Genomic DNA, 18,562 nt, shown 5'->3' with positions numbered 1-18,562 from the left:
GCCAGCAGTGAACGTCTTAACTTCAGTCATACAGAAAGTGAAAGTAAAAAAAAACTGATGGAGTTTTCTAACGCTGCATTAACAGCGCATAGCCTATTCTCTAAGAGACAAATAAACTTCAACATCCAACATATGTACAACATATGCAAAAAAGCCTAAATTAAAAATTCCCATAACAGTAGATTGGATGGATGGATAGATAGATAGATAGATAGATAGATAGATAGATAGGTTGTCTTTTACTGTGTTCTGTGGACAATATGTGGACCACCCTGGACCACGAAACCAGTCTTAAGTCGCTGGGGTATATTTGTAGCAATAGCCAAAAATGCACGATCGATTTTTCTTTTATGCCAAAAATCATTCGAATATTAAATAAAGACCATGTTCCATGAAGATATTTTGTAAATTCCCTACCATACATATATCAAAACTTCAAAAAATAAATTAATTGATTAATATGCATTGCTTGGGGCTTTGTTTGGACAGATTAAAAAGCTTTCAAATGATGTATAAATCTCATTTAAAAAGGGATTCATACAATAAAGTATGAAGTCGAGGTCATTTAATGATTAACTGCTGCATCCTTAAATAGGCAGGCTATTTTAATATACTATAGGCCTACTAAGTAGCCTAAACCACATAATTTGTCATTAAACTTCATATATTTGTCTTCAAAGACTAGTTGTGCCGTTAAAAATCAGACCGGCACAACATATAAACGCTAGTACAGAAAATTAGAAAGGTCTGTGTCTAAATCACGTCTCAATGCTCTTTAGACGTGTTTTAGACTTTAGACTTACTGTAAAACTACTACATCTCACTTGTTATTGGTTTGCTTAGTTTTTGGTTCTTTTCCCAATTTTCAGCTGTTCTTCGATGTGAACTTTTCAGCAAATATTTCTGCATGCATGCAAATATGTACATATGTAATTTGCCATGCTCTTGCTCTTTCTCCTAAAAGTTCCTCTTTGAAGTATAAAATTACCTCACTAATGACAAAAAATAGTTACAGTATAAACACAGAGAACCCCACACTTAGAACAAAGCAGATGACTCAATGAAGAATTTAAATGCATTTTTAATAATTCATTCATTTGTGTCTTTTAAAACCAAATTGTTTTTTTTAACATTAGACTAGATGTTTGTTTTTCCAAAATTACAGTAAAAAATTCATTCCATTTAAAGGAATTAATATGACTTGCTCTGGGTGTGTGTTCACTGCTGTGTTTGTGCATGTTGGATGGGTTAAATGCAGAGCACGAATTCCGAGTATGGGTCACCATACTTGGCCTTATGTCACTTCACTTGATAGACTAAATTCCACTATAACTACTGAAACCATTTGCATTTACCTCCAACTACAATTTTCCAGCTAGTTACACTGATACACTTATGTGCACTATGATCCCAATCTAACACTGAACAGAGTTTTTCTTTTTTATCATTATCATTAAATAAAGAATGGTCTAAAGTTACAAAATATTAATGAATAACCCTTTCAATCTTTGGTTACATTATTACCATACATAATATTTTCCACATACACATTCTGGCTCCATATTAGTCTTTGAAAATGTCCAGCCAGCAGCTTCCTTCAGACAAAAGTTGCTTTGTATTGCACTGTGTCACTCTCGTTGACTTCCAGCACCCCGCTGAGGGGACGAGGCGCTTCTGTGGAGGGGTAAATGCCATTTCTCATTTTGCTCTGGCACTGGCGAAGCTCAGCTGCGTAACCCTCGAAGCTGTCCTCCAGCGTGACCCCCTTGTCCAGCACTTGGGCTGCTGAAGAGGGATGGTTGTTGACAGCTGAAGTGCATGTGTTTCCTTCTTCTATACCTGGAGAAAAGTTTGCAAACAAGTCAGTACAGCACATATAAAGGAATATACAGAGAGAATTTGTGACCCCGGACCACAAAACCCAGTCATAAGTGTCAATTTTTTTAAATTGAGATGTATACATCATCTAAAAGCTGAAAAAATAAGCTTTCCATTGATGTATGGTTTGTTTGGATATAACAATATTTTGTTGAGATACAAATATTTGAAAATCTGGAATCTGAGGGTGCAAAAAATCTAAATATTGAGAAAATTGCTTTTTAAGTTGTCCAAATTAAGTTCTTAGCAATGCATATTACTAATCAATAATTAAATTTAGGTAGGAAATTTACAAAATATCTTCATGGAACATGATCTTCACTTAATATCCTAATATCAATAATTTTGACCCATACAGTGTATTTGTTGGCTATTGCTACAAATATACCCGTGCTACTTATGACTGGTTTTGTGATCCAGGGTCACATTTGGGAATTGGGCACCAGAATTTGGTTGATTGGGAAAGGAAAGTCAGGTTTAAGTTGCATTTTAAACTCTCTGCAAATTACTTCTTGATTTATTGACATGATTATCACATCCTTGTTTAAGTCTGAGCATGGAAATGCTTTAGAATACTGGTTAAATAATTTAGGCAATTAACACATTGATGATGAAGTTCAGATTGATTATGAGACAGCATGTTGTAGGCCATTATTATGAATAATATAATGCTAATGAATAGTGAAAATGTGAGTACGGTTACTTTGATAATGACTATCCAACCATAAGGTGGCAGTATGTACTCACTGGTAAATACTCAGCACAAGCACTATTTTAGGATGGTGTTTTTATAAAATGTTTGTAAAGTTGCATTTTTTGTAGAAAAAAAGGAAAAATGCGCTTTATTGTTTTTTTTTACTATTATTATTATTCATGTATCTAAATCTACTCCCTAGTATTGCAGCAACCGGTTTAGTGTAAAAATTAGTATAACAAATCTACAGAGGAGTCAGAATTAGGTGTGAGTAGAACGTTTCTAGTCCATGATCACTGTTAACAGACAAACAATGGAGATGGAAGAGCTTTCTTCATGTTCATGCTGTGATAAGTTACTAATGCATTTCATGCAGTCATCTTAATTTAAAAGTTCCAGTAGATTGGAAACATAATTTTTGTGCAAAAACATGCATTGAGGTTTCTGACTTGTTTCAGGTCTGCAGACATCAAGTTCCAATGTTTTTCAAATGCAATCAAGGCAATCATGAATGAAAAAAGTTCAGAAGCAAGAAAAGTAAGGAAAGGAGCATAAACATGATAACACAAGGAAAGTAAAGGGATGGCAAACAAGATCACAGGCAAGTCTAGACTGATTTTGCTAACATTTATTAGATCTAATCAGATTGACACAGAATCAACATGATCACTACAAAGGAAACAGGATGGCAAGCAAATCAACAATGTGACGGTTTGAGAGCATAGCGTATAGCTTGAATCTTAAGGTGTTTACAAAGTGTATTGTGAAATACTGGGAGAGTATTCCTGCCAGAACAACTCTGATTAAAGTCTCACATTCAGCATAGTTGAATTGCACTTCAGGCAATGATTAGATGGGTAGAGACACATGTGCACAGTTTGTATCAAAAGGAAATGTCAAAAATGAACAAAAAAGGAATATGAGAGATTTGTAAATGATTATTTACAGTCCTCAGAAACACTGTAAACAGCACAGTCTTGATACACCCATGTGAACACTTCAGATTACAACATGATCTAGAGGGTGTCTTATTTTCATAAGGTGTGTCAAAACAAGACAAATTAATGCCTTATTAATTTAAAGTTTAACACATACACATTACATAAAAAAAAAAAACAGAAAAACTGGCTAGGATTCAAATGTAATGTCATGTCACAATTTTTATAATCCATAATGTTTCACATACTATTCTTTAACATCAGGCAGTTTATAGTACATACTTTTGCAAATGTAGTTTATAGTACATATACAGTAAACCAGCATTGCATTTCAAGCACAGCTACACCATCGTTCAAAAAATTTAGCGTCAGTATGATTAAAAAAAGTATTCAGCAAGGAAACTTTATATTGATCAAATGTGACAACAAAAGGTATTTACAATGTTACAAAACATCTCTATACTGTTCTTTTAAAAGTTCTATTCAACAAAGAATCCTGAAAAGCATCACGCTTTCCACAAAATATTAAGCAGTACAACTGTTTTCAGCATTAAAATAATAAGAAAGTTATTTTTAATTGTGATAATACTTCACAGTATTACTGTTTTCACTAAATTTTTACATGAATAAATGTAGCCTTGTGAGCATAAGAAACGTCTTTTAAAAACAAAAAATTTTTACCGACCCCAAACTTTTGAACGGTAATGTAGGTGTATAAATATGAAGTTAACACTAGTGAGATCAATACTATCAAGTGTATGTCAGGTGAATTTGGGATGTGTGTTTTTAATATTACATGAATCCATTCAAACATGCCACCCACCACACGCACACACACACAGCCACACTCACGGCTAGTCAGGCGGGAGAAATACCTGGGCTGGGATGCCTGTGTAAGCATGCCGGAGGAGTGAACTTGGCCTCAGGTAGGCTGCCCTCATAAGGGGGTGGAGAGATCGGCGGAGGCGGAAGCAGAGTGGAGTTAGAGCTGTTGATGTCACCCTCCCCCACAAGAGTCAGATCACCCAGCCCTTCATCATCTTGACCCTGCGGACCAGAGGAGTGTAGGATGGGGGAGAGTGGGGCGGTGAAAGGGGGCGAGTCAGGGCTGGGTGCACGCGGGTGTCCATTTGAAGAGCTGGGTTTAGGAGGATCGGGGGTGGTGGTGGTGTGGCGGGGTTTATGAGAGGTGGGGGTTGAGCAGGCAGGGGGTTGGGGTTCAGGATCAGGGTTCAGACGGAGAAAGTCAGGGAGCACAAGGTCTTCTTTCCTCAGCAAGCCTCTCTGGTCGTCGACACGACTGCTCTGAGCACGACTCAACAACTCGAAAAATTCTAGAAAAGAAGAGTATTTAAACAATAAGTAAATAGTATATAAAATATAATTATTATTAACAAAACCTAAAACTATTAAAACAGTTTTTGTTAAAAAATAAATTATAAAATAAATAATCAATTTTATATTACATATTATATGATTATATTATATATAAAGTTTAAGTACAAAACTTTCAAATTAAAAGTGAAAAGAAAATAAATGATAGCTAAATAGAAATGTAAATAAATTAATTTTTATTTAAAAAATAAAATATTAATAAATACTATAATACTTTAAGACCGAAATAACCCTGGAAAATATCAAACCATTTCAAAGAAAGAAAAATACAGAGTTCTGGCATGAAACCCTAGATGGCGCTGTCCGATAGGTCTAACTCAATCTGACCTAATGCTGATTGCTGACAGCTGATTGGTTTTCTCCTGTATCAGTAGCCAATGCTCGATATTCAAATAGAGTGGTGAAACTATGATGTCACTTTGTAAGCAAAAACCTGTAAGCGAGTTCCAGTTCCATTGTCCCAGAGTCAATGGGTTTCTTGAATGGGAGTTAAATCCCCTAAATTAAGGTCCGTGGTTCACACAGGCTCAAGATACTTTCACGTTTTATTCTACGACATAACACACCAGTTACATCCCACTAAACTGTTACGTTTCTTAAAGAAGACAGTTGCTAACAAGTTGCTAAATGGGACTACAGGCGCTGTCGGAGACATTAAATATCATTAAGCCAAACAGTTTATATATGTGCAGTTAGCAGCGCTCATCAGAACAGCTGAAATCAACATCTAAGATAAGTGAATGCTCTTTTAATCATTTATCAATTTAGAGTATTTTCCAACTGTAATGTATAATTTATTGTACAATTAATTGTAGAATAACCAATTAATAGTTTCCCGCATTTTATATTGTTGTTCGATAATGTTACCCCCGAAACGCAACACAAGTCTTTGGATGGAAGATGATAATTTTATCGCTTTCCTTCTGATAAGGAGACTCTGGGTGTGTACCAGAAGGTAAACTCATGTCCATGTAAACACCACATTTACCGGCTTAGTAACAGTGAAAATGAAAAAGCCATGTTAAAATGAAATGTGTAGCAGCGCACTTCAGAAACCCTCCACCTTCCCCAGCACCACCTGTATAGATCTGCGACGAGGTGATTCATGTATGCTATATGGGGGTTATTCATACGTGTTATATGTGCAGCAGCAGTATTTCCTACATGCTCACAGCTGCATGTCGTGGATGCATTGGCAGTAGGAAGTATCGGTACTCTGTCTGTAGCAGCAGCGTAGCAGATCTATTCCACCAAGACCAAATACATTAACATTGTCCTGTACATTACCATGCCAATCCCTCCGAGAGTTGTCATGACAGAACCCTTTTTAAGCTAAAAATTCAGGCAAATTTTCTTTATCTACTAGGTCTTAACAGGTTTTAAGTCCTCAAATCCTTTTTGACAAAAACAATCGACAAGAAAACACTGCAAAGTCAGATAAAAGTAGATAATATGTACCCTCTGCTTCATCTATATGATTCTTTTTCCCTTTCTTCCTCTCTGACGCAGCTGTCCGGGGATGCTTGTCTTCACCATCTCCTTTCGACGGTTTTCCTGCCGAGCTTTCATCTCTCTAGCAATGCAGTAAAGACAGATATGACGAGCTATGATGAATGAATCTTGGGCTGAATGTCTTATAAACTGACATGTTTATGAAGGTTTTATTTCCTTTATATAATTGGAATCATGTCTGAACAGTGTACCATTTCTAATGCATACTGATGTTTCAAAACATAACACGAACATAAGTCATGCATGTAACTACAAGTTCATGCTCACCACATCCATGCATGCTTAGAGTTAGTGACATAAAGAGAATATTATTTAGCTTAAGATGCATTTAGTTTCTGCATGATGGCTGCAGTTTGAGTATATTGGATATTTAGAGGATTGAAGCAGGCATGACATCTCACACACTACTGTATTTACTGAAGTCACTCTCACCTCTCTTGGCAGACTTTTCTTGGCAGCTGGTGTTTTGGAGTTGAGTGTTTTAGACTTGTCTGGTAGAGGAGTACAACAAAACAATTACCCAAAGGAATGTTGAAATGACCCTGAACACAATTACTTGATATTATCATAGAAGTGGAGAACTTGATAGTGCACAAGGCTGTGTGTGTATGTGTGTGTGTGTATGTTTTGATAAAACATTTCTGAAAAATGTAGAATGTGTTCAGTTATGGTTATAGGTTAACTAGCTGTATATGAAAAACAAGACTAATCTATGGAATGTCCTCTGTGTGTTTTTTTTTATGTGAAAATCCAGAATGTTTTCTGTGAGGGATAGGTTTAGGGTCAGGGAAAAGAATATGTTTGCACAGTATAAAAATCATTATGTCTATGAAAAGTTCGAATAAAACATGAAAACCCAAAATGTATGTGTGTGTGTGCGTGTGTGTGCACCTTTGGCTGGATCAGCTCTCTCCAGTACAACTCGTAGGCCATCGAGGTTTGATATGGGCACTCCAAGATCAAGAACCTCTGTCTCTCCACTCTAAAAATTTCAAACATTTAGCATTAGACTAATTCTTTTCGCAACAAATGCGACTTTACAAATTAATTTAGATTGATGGCAGTTATTCTTTCTTTGGCAAATGCAGCTTACTGTTCCAGTTTCAATACAATTTAAGGCTTGAATAACCACAGAAAATTATTTCTGTGCATCTCTCAGTGTGTACAGTAATGCACTCACAATGGGACAAAGTCTATGGGACAGGCACTGCACCGGGACCTTAAAATACATACTGTTTTGAAACAGTACCCATTATCAGGGGCATCAATTGACACTTTCTGTGGCAAAAGCACCAGTGAAATACAGCTGTGAACCAGTATAAATTTACTGATAAATCCTTCTCTGATGGAGGAGATTACAATATGTCGTCCTGATAATCATTTTACCCATGTTATAATATTCCAACAATCATATCATTAGTGGTTTCTGCAAGCTGTTTAGAATCAAAACTAGTGATGCTACAGTCACAAATAAATCACTCTTTTGATCTAATCAGTCAAACGGGTTTGCAATTAGGTCTGAAATTAAAAATGAATCAAACTGAATCGTAAACAGTTCACTCACGCACTGAATCTTTTGCATCAGTTTCTCACACCATAACGGAATGCTTTATACTCCTGCTAATAATACTTGAACATTACACATTTTAACATGTGACTGCTAATTAAATTGCTTAACCTTGTCTGTGTACAATCTGCTATTTTTCAAATCCTGTCATGACTATATGATGTTACTATCCACAAAGTACTATTTAAATGTGCAAACTTCATTTACAAGAATTACGGTAACGCAAGACTAGAGGTTTATGCACCCTGAACAGTATTCCAATTGCTTTAAGGATTATTTAGACAACTTTACAGCTCAAATAACAAAAATTATTTATATGGAAGAATTTAAATAAGCACTTGAACAAAAATACAAGCTGCACATTTCTGCTTTTCAATCTTCTGGAATGTCTTGCACCACCAACACAGCTTTTGCTTGTTTTTAACTTAACTAGTTTTGAAACCTGAACATTCCTTTAAGTACTAAACTCTGCTATGCGACTGAAATGTTAGCACCTGCTTTTAGCCTAGCTTTATATCTGTAGTTTCAGCTATGTGTCACATAGATCTTCTTCAATGCTTTTGAAGGCTAATGCTGAACGTCTGTGATATAGTGAAAGCTTCAGAGACCACTGGCTAAAAATAAACTAGCTTTCATGCTTTGCGGAGCTGGGAGGTGGCTTTGTTTCAAGCCATTACAGTAATTTCTCTCTGCTTAGTGCTGTCTTCCATTAACTTCTAAAAGCTGGCTCAGATGACCACTGTTTAACGTTTAAGAGGGGAAAACTGCAGTGTTCCTGCTACACCACATAACTCCACACCCATGAGACCGAACCAGCTGCATGTACATTTCACATCAGAAAATCCTATTGTTTTAAATTTGAAATAACATTTTCAAAAAAATTGAATCTAAATCACAGATTAAATGAGACATTGCTATCTTTTGTATAAAGACTGAATTCAGATCTGTACTGACATTATGCACAGCAAAAATACACAACGTATGCCAGCCATGTGTGTAACTGGTCACAGTCAATCACTTACTATTCTTGCAACCAAGTCACCAAGGTGGAGTCCATACTTGGCAACCACAGGACGCAGAACCTCAGTCACAGGTTTTGTGGGCTTTGCTTTCAACCCAACCGATCTGTTAATGGGTACCAGGTCCAGTCTGAAAATAACCAACAGGGTGGATTTATTTATAGTCTAGTGGCGACCACAGCACACATTCGTTTGTTACTCTTTTTTACATTTATGACATATGGTGCTCTTGGAGAGATGAGATCATGCTGGTATTGAAGAACATTTCCTACTGAATATGAAAGTCAACATAACTACATTTGGGTGCAAATATGTGGGTCATTAAATACTTAGGGATTATCATGAACTTTCAACTGATGACCAGATAGTCTGTGTGAAAGAGAGATGATAATAACAAAATGTACCTGAACAAAGTGCGTTTCTCAAGACGAAGTTCTCGGCAGCTGAGTGTAATACTATCTTGGTCCAACACCAAAGGCTAAGCAGGGAACAATAGGGGGAAAAGAGAAATCTTAGCATTCACAGAATAACTAAAGGAGACGTTATAAAAGCTGTGAAGGGTCTCTCTACCTTCTCTCCTCCGGTGAGGAAGAGGTCGACAGCAGCCAGGTTGATGTGCTGTTTTTGACAGAGCTCTAGCAGCACCTGTCTGATGGAGGCACCCTGTCGAAGAGGAATGGAGCAGCTGGAGCTGTCAGGTAGCATTACTGTACACGTCCTGCTACACCGCTCTTTGTCCTTTTCCCAAACAGAACCAGAACTTCTCAGCTCACACTGCTTTACACATACAAAACATTATAAAACATTAGTTTGTTGATGTGCCAAGTTGCTACATTGCCTGGCAACTGTAAACAGTTTAATGAATTTGATAATGTCAAATTACTTATGTGGAAAAATAGTATATTCTGATTATTTTCATAAACGAAGCACTCTGTAAAACTCTCAGTAATGTGTGATCACAATTATTGCTTTGATTTGCTGAAAAAGCCTCCCCTTGCATATCTAACGTCTAAGTATTGTTGTAACTCCCTAGTGCCCTAAATGGTGCACTCCCTACCTCCCAATCCTCTTACCTCATTCTTTCCTCCGGAAGACGAAGTGTTGAGCTCTTGACTCGCACCAGAAGACAGTGAACCCTGAGACTCTCTCCGCCCGTTACCGTCTGTCCATACATATGCATAACCAATGAAAACATAGCAGATGTCACATATCACATATTAGCATACATTAAACTAGTTTCATATGTTTACAAGGTACAAAAAATATTTACCAAAAATAAACATATTGTAAGAAAAGCTGTCAAATGAAATCAATATATTAAATTAAGGAAGTTTTTCTCCGCTTCTGATGTCAAACAAAAGGGTGTTTCTTCAATTATGGACACTGACAAAAATGTTGGATGCTGTGGACATAAATGACAACTTATTTACACAATAAATACTGAAACATAAAAATCAACCCCACAGAAGCTACAAAACACATAAGCAGATCTGTGAACACTGAATAAGCAAAGGTGTCACTCAAGGTTGATCAAGTTTTGTTAAATTGTTTATGATCTTTTCCAGTTGAAGGAACACTCTTTATAGTGTTCACATGTCTTAAACACCGTCAGCTTATTGAGCATAATCAGTCCTCATTGCTACATCAACAGCAGAGAGGATCAGATCTACAAAAATATAAGATGCTATATAAACAGGAAATTAAATCATTGCTGATGAGATATTGTTTTGAGACTCACTGTAAGGTAAATCTGGTGCATCTCTTTTCTTCTGTCCTTTCCCAATACTTGGATATCTGTACCAGGAAAAGAAACCGTTTTTCTTATCAGAGTGTTTCTCTCTGAGGTCATCACTTGACCTGCCTGTTTTGGTCCTCCTATTTTCCTGTAACACAACATGATACAATCAGGCAGAATACTATAGCAGTGAATCAGGCTAAAGCTATAGGAATTGTCAGCATACATTAAGTCCATTAAATGCATTCTGTACAGCATGGAACTAAGCAGTGGGCAGTATGGCCAAAATTTTATATCATTGTTTTATATAAACTGCAGTATATTATTTTATATTAAAGTATTACAAAAAATTGAAAAGCTTTAATAAGAAAAAAATGCAAAACATATATTTTTTCATATTAATATTTTGATATTGTTATGGTTTGATTATTTAATATATTTAAAAAAAACTGATGTAGTAATGACTATTTTTCATAACAAAATAAATTACATTAAAATCGAAGATAGTTCATGCCATTTGAAACAGCTGAGCTCTATATTAACACAGCAAATGGTGATGTTGCTTGGCAACCATGGACAACTAATAAAGAACTGGTGTCAACAAAAACCAAAAGCATTAATTATATTACTCATAATTTATCCGCCACAAAGCTTTCTTGAGATATTGCTGCTGTAGTGAGATTAGTACCTTCTTGGGTGTGGAGAATGTGGAACGGTCAGAGCTGAAGCTGTGCTTGGAGGGGGCGGGGCTACATGGAATCGGGCAGGGGTCGGGGAGAGGTCGGCCTTCAACCTCAGCCAGCATGCACTCCTGATAGAGAGTGGATTTCAGGAACCGAGCGTAACTGTCCATCTTCATCAGGTTAAAGATCTGCAGGGATGAGTCAAGGTTTAATGAAGGTTAGGTGTGCTCAGTCAAACAATGGCAACTGCTATGTGAATGTGGGAGTTTAATCATGTGCACATCGACCTGCAGCTGTGGCTGTTTGAACATGTAAGGCTGTGGAGCTGTCAGGACGTCGTCAGCAAGCTGAGCTTGACTATCGATGTTTACCGGCATGGTAGCTTTACTTGAAAGGAAACGATTGTAGATCTCTTTGGCCTTCTGGGACAGCTGAAAAACAACAACTAGGATTAAAACCTACCACAAAAAATTCAAATTCTTTCATCATATAACTTAGAAAATGAAATTTGAAAAACGTTTGAATTTAACATCTTTACTAATACGAAAATTACTAAAACTAAAATAAGCATGAATTAAAGCTAAATAGAAATACAAAACAAATTCCAACTAATACATTTTTTTAAAAAGACATAAAATTACTAACACTTAAAAAAATGTTAAAAAAATGTGTAATTTGTAATTTCTTTGGATAAAAGCATCGGCTAAATAACTAAATGTAAATGTAAAATATAAAAATAAGAGCTAATTCAAAATATTAATAATTTCTGTAACAGTATAAAAATAATACTAAAATACACTGGCACCCTTCATCTTCAGTTTTAGTTTGTTCCTCACACAAAGCTATTAAACTGCTTCAGAACTCTTGGAATATGGTGCACAAATCATGCAGACTTCTTTTGTTGTGCTTTTATGATTTTTTGTTCCTAAATAGTAGTAAATGATGCCAGTATTTTCATTTTCGGGTGAAATATCACTTTAAGGGTCATTGAGCAAGATGACTGAATATGTATGACTGAGGGAACTTTACAGATGATACCTGCTTTTTGTCATGTTCTGGAACTTGGCTAAAGCATTCACAGGCCTGCCAGAATAAGATGTTTTCCTCACTAAACTCCTTCTTTAGAAACTCCTGCAGGAAGACAGAGAAGTACATTTGGTTCTAAACTACTATCCTGTGACATTAATACACTTCTGCTTTATGATATGGTGTCAACAAATGAAACAACACAAACCATCAAACTGATATACACAAAGGCAAGCCTGTCAAAAGCTCACAGGCCATAAGAATTGTATTTAGTTAACAATAAGAAAATGTCTAAGACACACTCCAGTACTTACAGAAAAATAGCGGACACCCACAGGATCCTGGAGCAAACGCTCAAAGCTGACGGCCCATGATGCAGCACGGCGCTCTGAGAAGCGACAATGGTTGGTGACACTGGGCAGACTACCATTACTTTCCAAACTGCTCACGCTGCCGCAGTCATGACGCTCGAGACCGCTGCGCTCTGGACAAGGCAAAGAGTAAATATGAGAGTTGAGATGATTTGGGTTCAGATTCTTGAACTGTTCTGGTCTGGATCACTAAAATAAGATCACTAATCTGTTCTGAGATGATATGTCTTTAATACTGTGGCATGAGGTGAGGAATGGGAATGATTTTTGAATGACAATATGCAGATAAATACTAAGAATCATCAAAGTGCATCATTGCAGTCAGTATTGTTACCAATTGAATTGAAAAAAAAAAAAAAAGACTGTTTTTAAACAGGTTTGCTTCAGTTGGAAATGGGTCAGGCAAACAATCTCACAGCAAACTCAGACCATTGGTTGAGCGAGTGTTGCTGCGGTTGGGCCGGTCAGGTTTGCTCAACTAAGTAATGTTGAAAAGGCCATAGAGCCACAGTGTTTACACATTTTGGGAAAATCAATGTAAAAATGCTTTACTTATGGTTTAGGGTGAGAAGAATTTTAACATCAGAAAAATTGCATACTTTAACTTTAAGTGAAGTGAAGTGACATACTGCCAAGTATGGTGACCCATACTCGGAATTCGTGCTCTGCATTTAACCCATCCAACGTGCACAAACACAGCAGTGAACACACACACCGTGAACACACACCCAGAGCAGTGGGCAGCCATTTATGCTGCGGCGCCCGGGGAGCAGTTGGGGGTTCAGTACCTTGCTCAAGGGCACCTCAGTCGTGGTATTGAGGGTGGAGAGAGCGCTGGACATTCACTCCCCCCACCTACAATCCCTGCCGGCCCGAGACTCGAAAATAAGGGATTTTGTGATTTGTAAGCAAGGAAAGCTAGATCATATGTAATTTGTGCTGTTTTGTATCTTTATTACAAATAGTTGCGGTCCCCATCATGTGTAGTATTTGTTTTCCTTGCTTTTCGTTAGACAAGTCCAGACAAACCTCAAAGCTTTCTCTCTAAATATCACGGTCATAACCGCCTTCAGACAAATTAAAGGAAACTTCCTCATTGGTCTGCTGACAGTTTTACTGACACGTTTTGCTTCTGACATGCCCAAAAACTTTCTCTGTGCACTCTGACCTAAACCAAAATCTGTAGTGTAACTTTTTCCAAAAGTGTAACTTTCTGTGCAAGATATGTTGTAAGGCCTCTAAAGAAAGAAATAAAGTACAGTAAAACAGTAATATCAAACAGAGTTATCATGTTATTTCAAAATGACTTGTGTTTAATAAATTTAAAATGCATTTCTTTCCTGTGATAGCAAAGCTGGATTTTTCAGCAGCCATTACTTCAGTCTTCAGTGTCACATGATCCTTCAGAAATCATTCTAATATGCTGATAGCGCTCAAGAAACATTTCTTATTATCATTGCTGAAAACAGTTGTGCTGCTTAATATTTTTGTGGAAACAAAATATTTTTTCTCGTTTTTGCCATTTAAAAGAACAGCATTTATTTGAAATAGAAATCTTTTGTAAAATTATTAAATGTCTTTACTGTCACTTTTGATTTATTTAAAGCATCCTTTAATGAATAAAAGTATGAATTATTCTTTTTTTTTAATCTTACTGACCCAGAACTTTTGAACAAAAGTGTATCTAAAAGTCATTCAACTTCAGATTACTTCAATTACACATTGCACTCTGTAACTCATTAATATATATTTAGTTGGAGAAGGCGTGTTTGCTTCAGTGTACAAATGAAGTGCACTTGCTTAAATTATGATCTTGTGCTTCTCTTGTAACATTTTTCCTGTATCTCCTTATAGACAAATGTAACACTTTAAGACTACACAAATAAAATTCAAAGGCTCACACATCAAACAGAACAGAATCTAAAATATTTTTATAATAGCAATCTCTACATGAAGATAACTGTCAGAAAAATTCATTAAACAACTTCCTGAATTCATAGATTTTGCTTACTAGAAAAAGGGTTGAAACAGAGTACTCACCTCCATCTGATGCAGCCGACTGAAAGAAAAGAAAAAAAGACATGAATGAGCAATTGCCATCCTGACTTCGGTGAGGTAAAGGAGGAGAAAAAGAGGAGAGAGGTAAAGTTACAGAGCTGGAGAAAATGCCTGCAGACATCTCTGCAGCCTCTCTCATCTTAACTGAATGTGTGTGATATGCGATTGTCGAGAGGGGAGGGTTTTTACATATGGTTGTTGATGTAGCTGTGTGTAGTAACACGCAGCTGTTCGCACCTCTGCTCCGGTTACCGCCCACAAAAACACACACACATCAAATGACCTGACCCAAGCCTGCCCAGACACTTGCAAAGACCATAACTTTAACAAAGAGCTTTAGTCAAGCTTTAGTCAGGTCATAAAACACTCCTGCATCTCTGAGCATGGAGGGAAACCTGAATGAGAAGTAGAATGCAAATCAATATGCAAGTCCCAGGTATGTGGAAGTTGACCAATATGGTAGAACCATATAATAACTTATTTTATAACATCAGCATCCCAGAGACCAACAGAGGTGTGTAGGTGTGTGTGTGCGCGTGTGTGTGTGCGCAGGCTGGGAGCAAAGCACATGGACAAACACACAGTGTTTGTTCAGTGGGAGGAAGTGTAACGGAATGAGGGCAGTTATTGGGACAGCAGACAGATACACAAAGGAACAGAGACTTTTGTGTGGTGAATACAAATAAGATTTTACAAATGTGAAGGTGGGAGCTAGAAGTACTTTGTTGGCACATAATAAAATGATAGAATCAGATTCATGACTCATAGAACCTCTGGACAATGTTAACCGAGTGATATCATGCATGAACATGCACTATTCTGTCTGGTGCCATTTAACCAGACGGATTTGTTGTGTAGAGGGTTTTAATTTCAGCCGCAGGCACTTTTCATTGTATTCACCACTAAACCAATGCCAAACTTACAGCCGTCCAAAAAATCTTTCCTTCTAGACACAGATGCGCTCATTGCATTAAAGGAATGTTCTGGGTTCAATGCAGTTACAATGAATGTCTAACAGGCAAATCAGAAATGAGCAATTACATTTACAAAAGTTAATACTTTTTGGTAATATTGTTCTAGACAGATGAGATTATTATACACAAACATTATATATTAAAAATTAGATATTATATTTGGTATAAATAACATGTAGGGATGCACTGATATCATTTTTGCCAGAACAGGCCGATACCGATACGTTTATTTCTGGTACTTGCCAATACCGAGTACTAATATCAGTATTTTCATTGCATTTATAATTAAAAAAAAAATACTGGGTACAGAAACCAATCGAATATGTATAATGGTAGTTGGCTTAGTTCATTTAGCAAATATATATTTCCTTCAGTTATTTTCGCAGTATCAGACTAGTAAGTAATCACACTACTCACATACATAATGTTTAAGTATTGTTTCTATATTTTGGGAATAGGAACATTTATTCTGGAGCAATGCCTTGACCCATGACTTCCACTATGTGCTCATTGTACACACGTTTTTGAGGGATGAGTCAAAATTATTTATGGCGGGAATTTTTTTTTAAAGAGAAATACAAATTTTTTAAAGAAAAAGAAATAATATAAAATGAAGACAATGAATGAATGAATAAATGAATAAAGTGAGTATATAAATAAATAAATTAATTGTTTTCATTGTTGGTAATTATGTCATCATTTAGCTGTGATGAAATCACAAAAGTAAGAAATATTCATATGTCTTTAATGGCAATGAGTTAAAATAACAGCTCATCAGCATTCAGAAATGGCACATTCCAACGTCACCATTATCAAATCTGAGCTCTTCTGACACTATCAACATGACTAAAGGAGAGCTATTTATATGCTAATAAAAGACAAGGATTCTAAGAATGGAGAACAGCCAAAAGCGGACACATATGACTTGATTCATTGTGCTTTATGTGAAGGACATCTTTCTGTTATCTTAATGGGTTTGACCAGTGATACATGAAGTGCTAAGCAAGCATCTTCAAATTATTAAAAATGTTACAAGTCAAATAAGAATATGAAGTGCTTCCAACCATTTTTTTAAACATTCGTGAAAAATATGAACCAAATAAAATTCATTTTTACTTGATTTTTAGATTTATATTATATTGCTATCAGTGTTGGATGTTGAATACTTATTAATTAGTTCCTGTTAGAGATGCACCGATTGACCGGTGATCCAGTGATCGGAATTGGACGATTTTTCACATGACCGGCCCGGATCGGTGACCGGCCGGTCAGTCTCACCGATTCCGAGCCGATCAGCGACGCACACATTCACAGTCGCGTGTAAACACGTCGTTTCACGTGAGAATTATTCTAATTTTAATTGCATTCAGTGTAAACGGCGACTGATAATGTACTGTATTTTTGTCGTGCCAGATGAGGCTTGCACAGCCTGAGTGAGTGTGTGAGAGCGACAGCACACAAAATACCTCACAGAAATTTATAGATGCATACTGCGGTAGAAGAAGAAAATGTTTTTCCCGAATATCAATATTAACACGAATATCAACACGATTGCAACGTGACACTGATTTTATACAATAGTATTTAAATAAGCAAGAAGTTCGTTACTGAATGAATCCACGTTTTTGAACGAATTGAGTGAGTCAATTATTCAGTGGCCCATTCATAAGGACAGTCACTTGCCTCGTTTCTGAATGAATCGGTTGAATGAATGAATAAATGACTTACTCGTTAAAACAGACATTGCCGCCACCTACTGTTGGTTTAGTCATATTTAAAAGTATCATTGCATTTTTTCAACATTTATTGTTTGTATGTTTTTTTTTAAACATTAATCTTATAAAATGATTTATGCATTTGAAATTTTGCAGTGTAATTTTGCATTTATGGCACCTCAGCTTCACCAAACTGTCTGTGTAACTGCATCTAATGCCACTTCACATGCAGCTTCCGTTTCCTCAGCAATGGAAAGATAAAGTTTGTTAATACTAATTTCATTTGAATAGTAACAACTCTACAGTTTCTTATTATGGTAACTGAATTAATTGAAACAAAGTAAGAATTTGATGTGAAAGATGACACATTTAATAAGGTTAGGGACAAAAAATGACCATTTACAAACATAGTGGGAAATTACATCTGTTTTGTTACATACATTTTAGGTTAGCCATTTCTTCCTCTTTCCAGTCACAGAGCACTTTATTTTGAGAGTTGTTCAAGTGAGAGAAAATCTGTAACCTAGTCCAGATTGGGGGAATTGTAATGTTTAATCATTTATTTTATTATGTATATTGAATGGAATTTGAGTAATCATACAACTCGGTAGCAATAAATGTTATACAACAAATTGAATACCTATAGTTTGAGGTGCATTTAAAATCCTTAACCTATAGTCAGAGCAATAATAAAGTGATGCTTTCCTTGGTGACAACAGCTAATAATATACAAATATTGTTGCATTCTATAAAGATGAACATATAAACACTGCTAAAGCCTCATCTGCAATGTGTCTTTTTTCCATCACATCCCAGTACAAGAATGCTCTTAACACAGTGTACAGACACAAGAGGGATGGCCTTGAAAAACCACAAGCCTCCAGGCCACTTCAAAGCGCAAATGTGTCTTAAAATGTTGAGTTCCACAGGCCGGTTTATGCTGAACAACTCGTGCTAGAGTCTACTAATATGATTCAGGAGTCTGAGTCCTTACTGT

The 18,562-nt window shown here is 36.3% G+C and overlaps 1 protein-coding gene across 1 annotated transcript in view; it reads right to left on the bottom strand.

Moving 5' to 3' along the window:
• Positions 1 to 1,062: 1,062 nt before the first annotated feature.
• LOC306887671 (regulator of G-protein signaling 12-like) overlaps positions 1,063 to 18,562 on the bottom strand; it is a 37,748-nt gene continuing 20,248 nt past the window's right edge. The window contains exons 4-18 of the mRNA XM_079445611.1: positions 14,859 to 14,877; positions 12,762 to 12,931; positions 12,460 to 12,552; positions 11,709 to 11,852; positions 11,427 to 11,609; positions 10,742 to 10,886; positions 10,077 to 10,165; positions 9,574 to 9,780; positions 9,408 to 9,481; positions 9,007 to 9,133; positions 7,309 to 7,399; positions 6,850 to 6,908; positions 6,364 to 6,478; positions 4,386 to 4,844; positions 1,063 to 1,839 (exon numbers count right to left, since the gene is read on the bottom strand). Of these exons, the coding sequence (XP_079301737.1) occupies positions 1,598 to 1,839; positions 4,386 to 4,844; positions 6,364 to 6,478; positions 6,850 to 6,908; positions 7,309 to 7,399; positions 9,007 to 9,133; positions 9,408 to 9,481; positions 9,574 to 9,780; positions 10,077 to 10,165; positions 10,742 to 10,886; positions 11,427 to 11,609; positions 11,709 to 11,852; positions 12,460 to 12,552; positions 12,762 to 12,931; positions 14,859 to 14,877 (2,217 nt within the window). The 3' untranslated portion in view covers positions 1,063 to 1,597. The remainder of the gene's footprint in view (positions 1,840 to 4,385; positions 4,845 to 6,363; positions 6,479 to 6,849; positions 6,909 to 7,308; positions 7,400 to 9,006; positions 9,134 to 9,407; positions 9,482 to 9,573; positions 9,781 to 10,076; positions 10,166 to 10,741; positions 10,887 to 11,426; positions 11,610 to 11,708; positions 11,853 to 12,459; positions 12,553 to 12,761; positions 12,932 to 14,858; positions 14,878 to 18,562) is intronic.

Source organism: Barbus barbus, assembly GCF_936440315.1.
Source record: "Barbus barbus genome assembly, chromosome: 2".
NCBI classification, from domain to species: domain Eukaryota; kingdom Metazoa; phylum Chordata; class Actinopteri; order Cypriniformes; family Cyprinidae; genus Barbus; species Barbus barbus.
The sequence above is the reverse complement of the archived record's forward strand: the minus strand, read 5'-3'. Positions and strand labels throughout refer to the sequence as shown.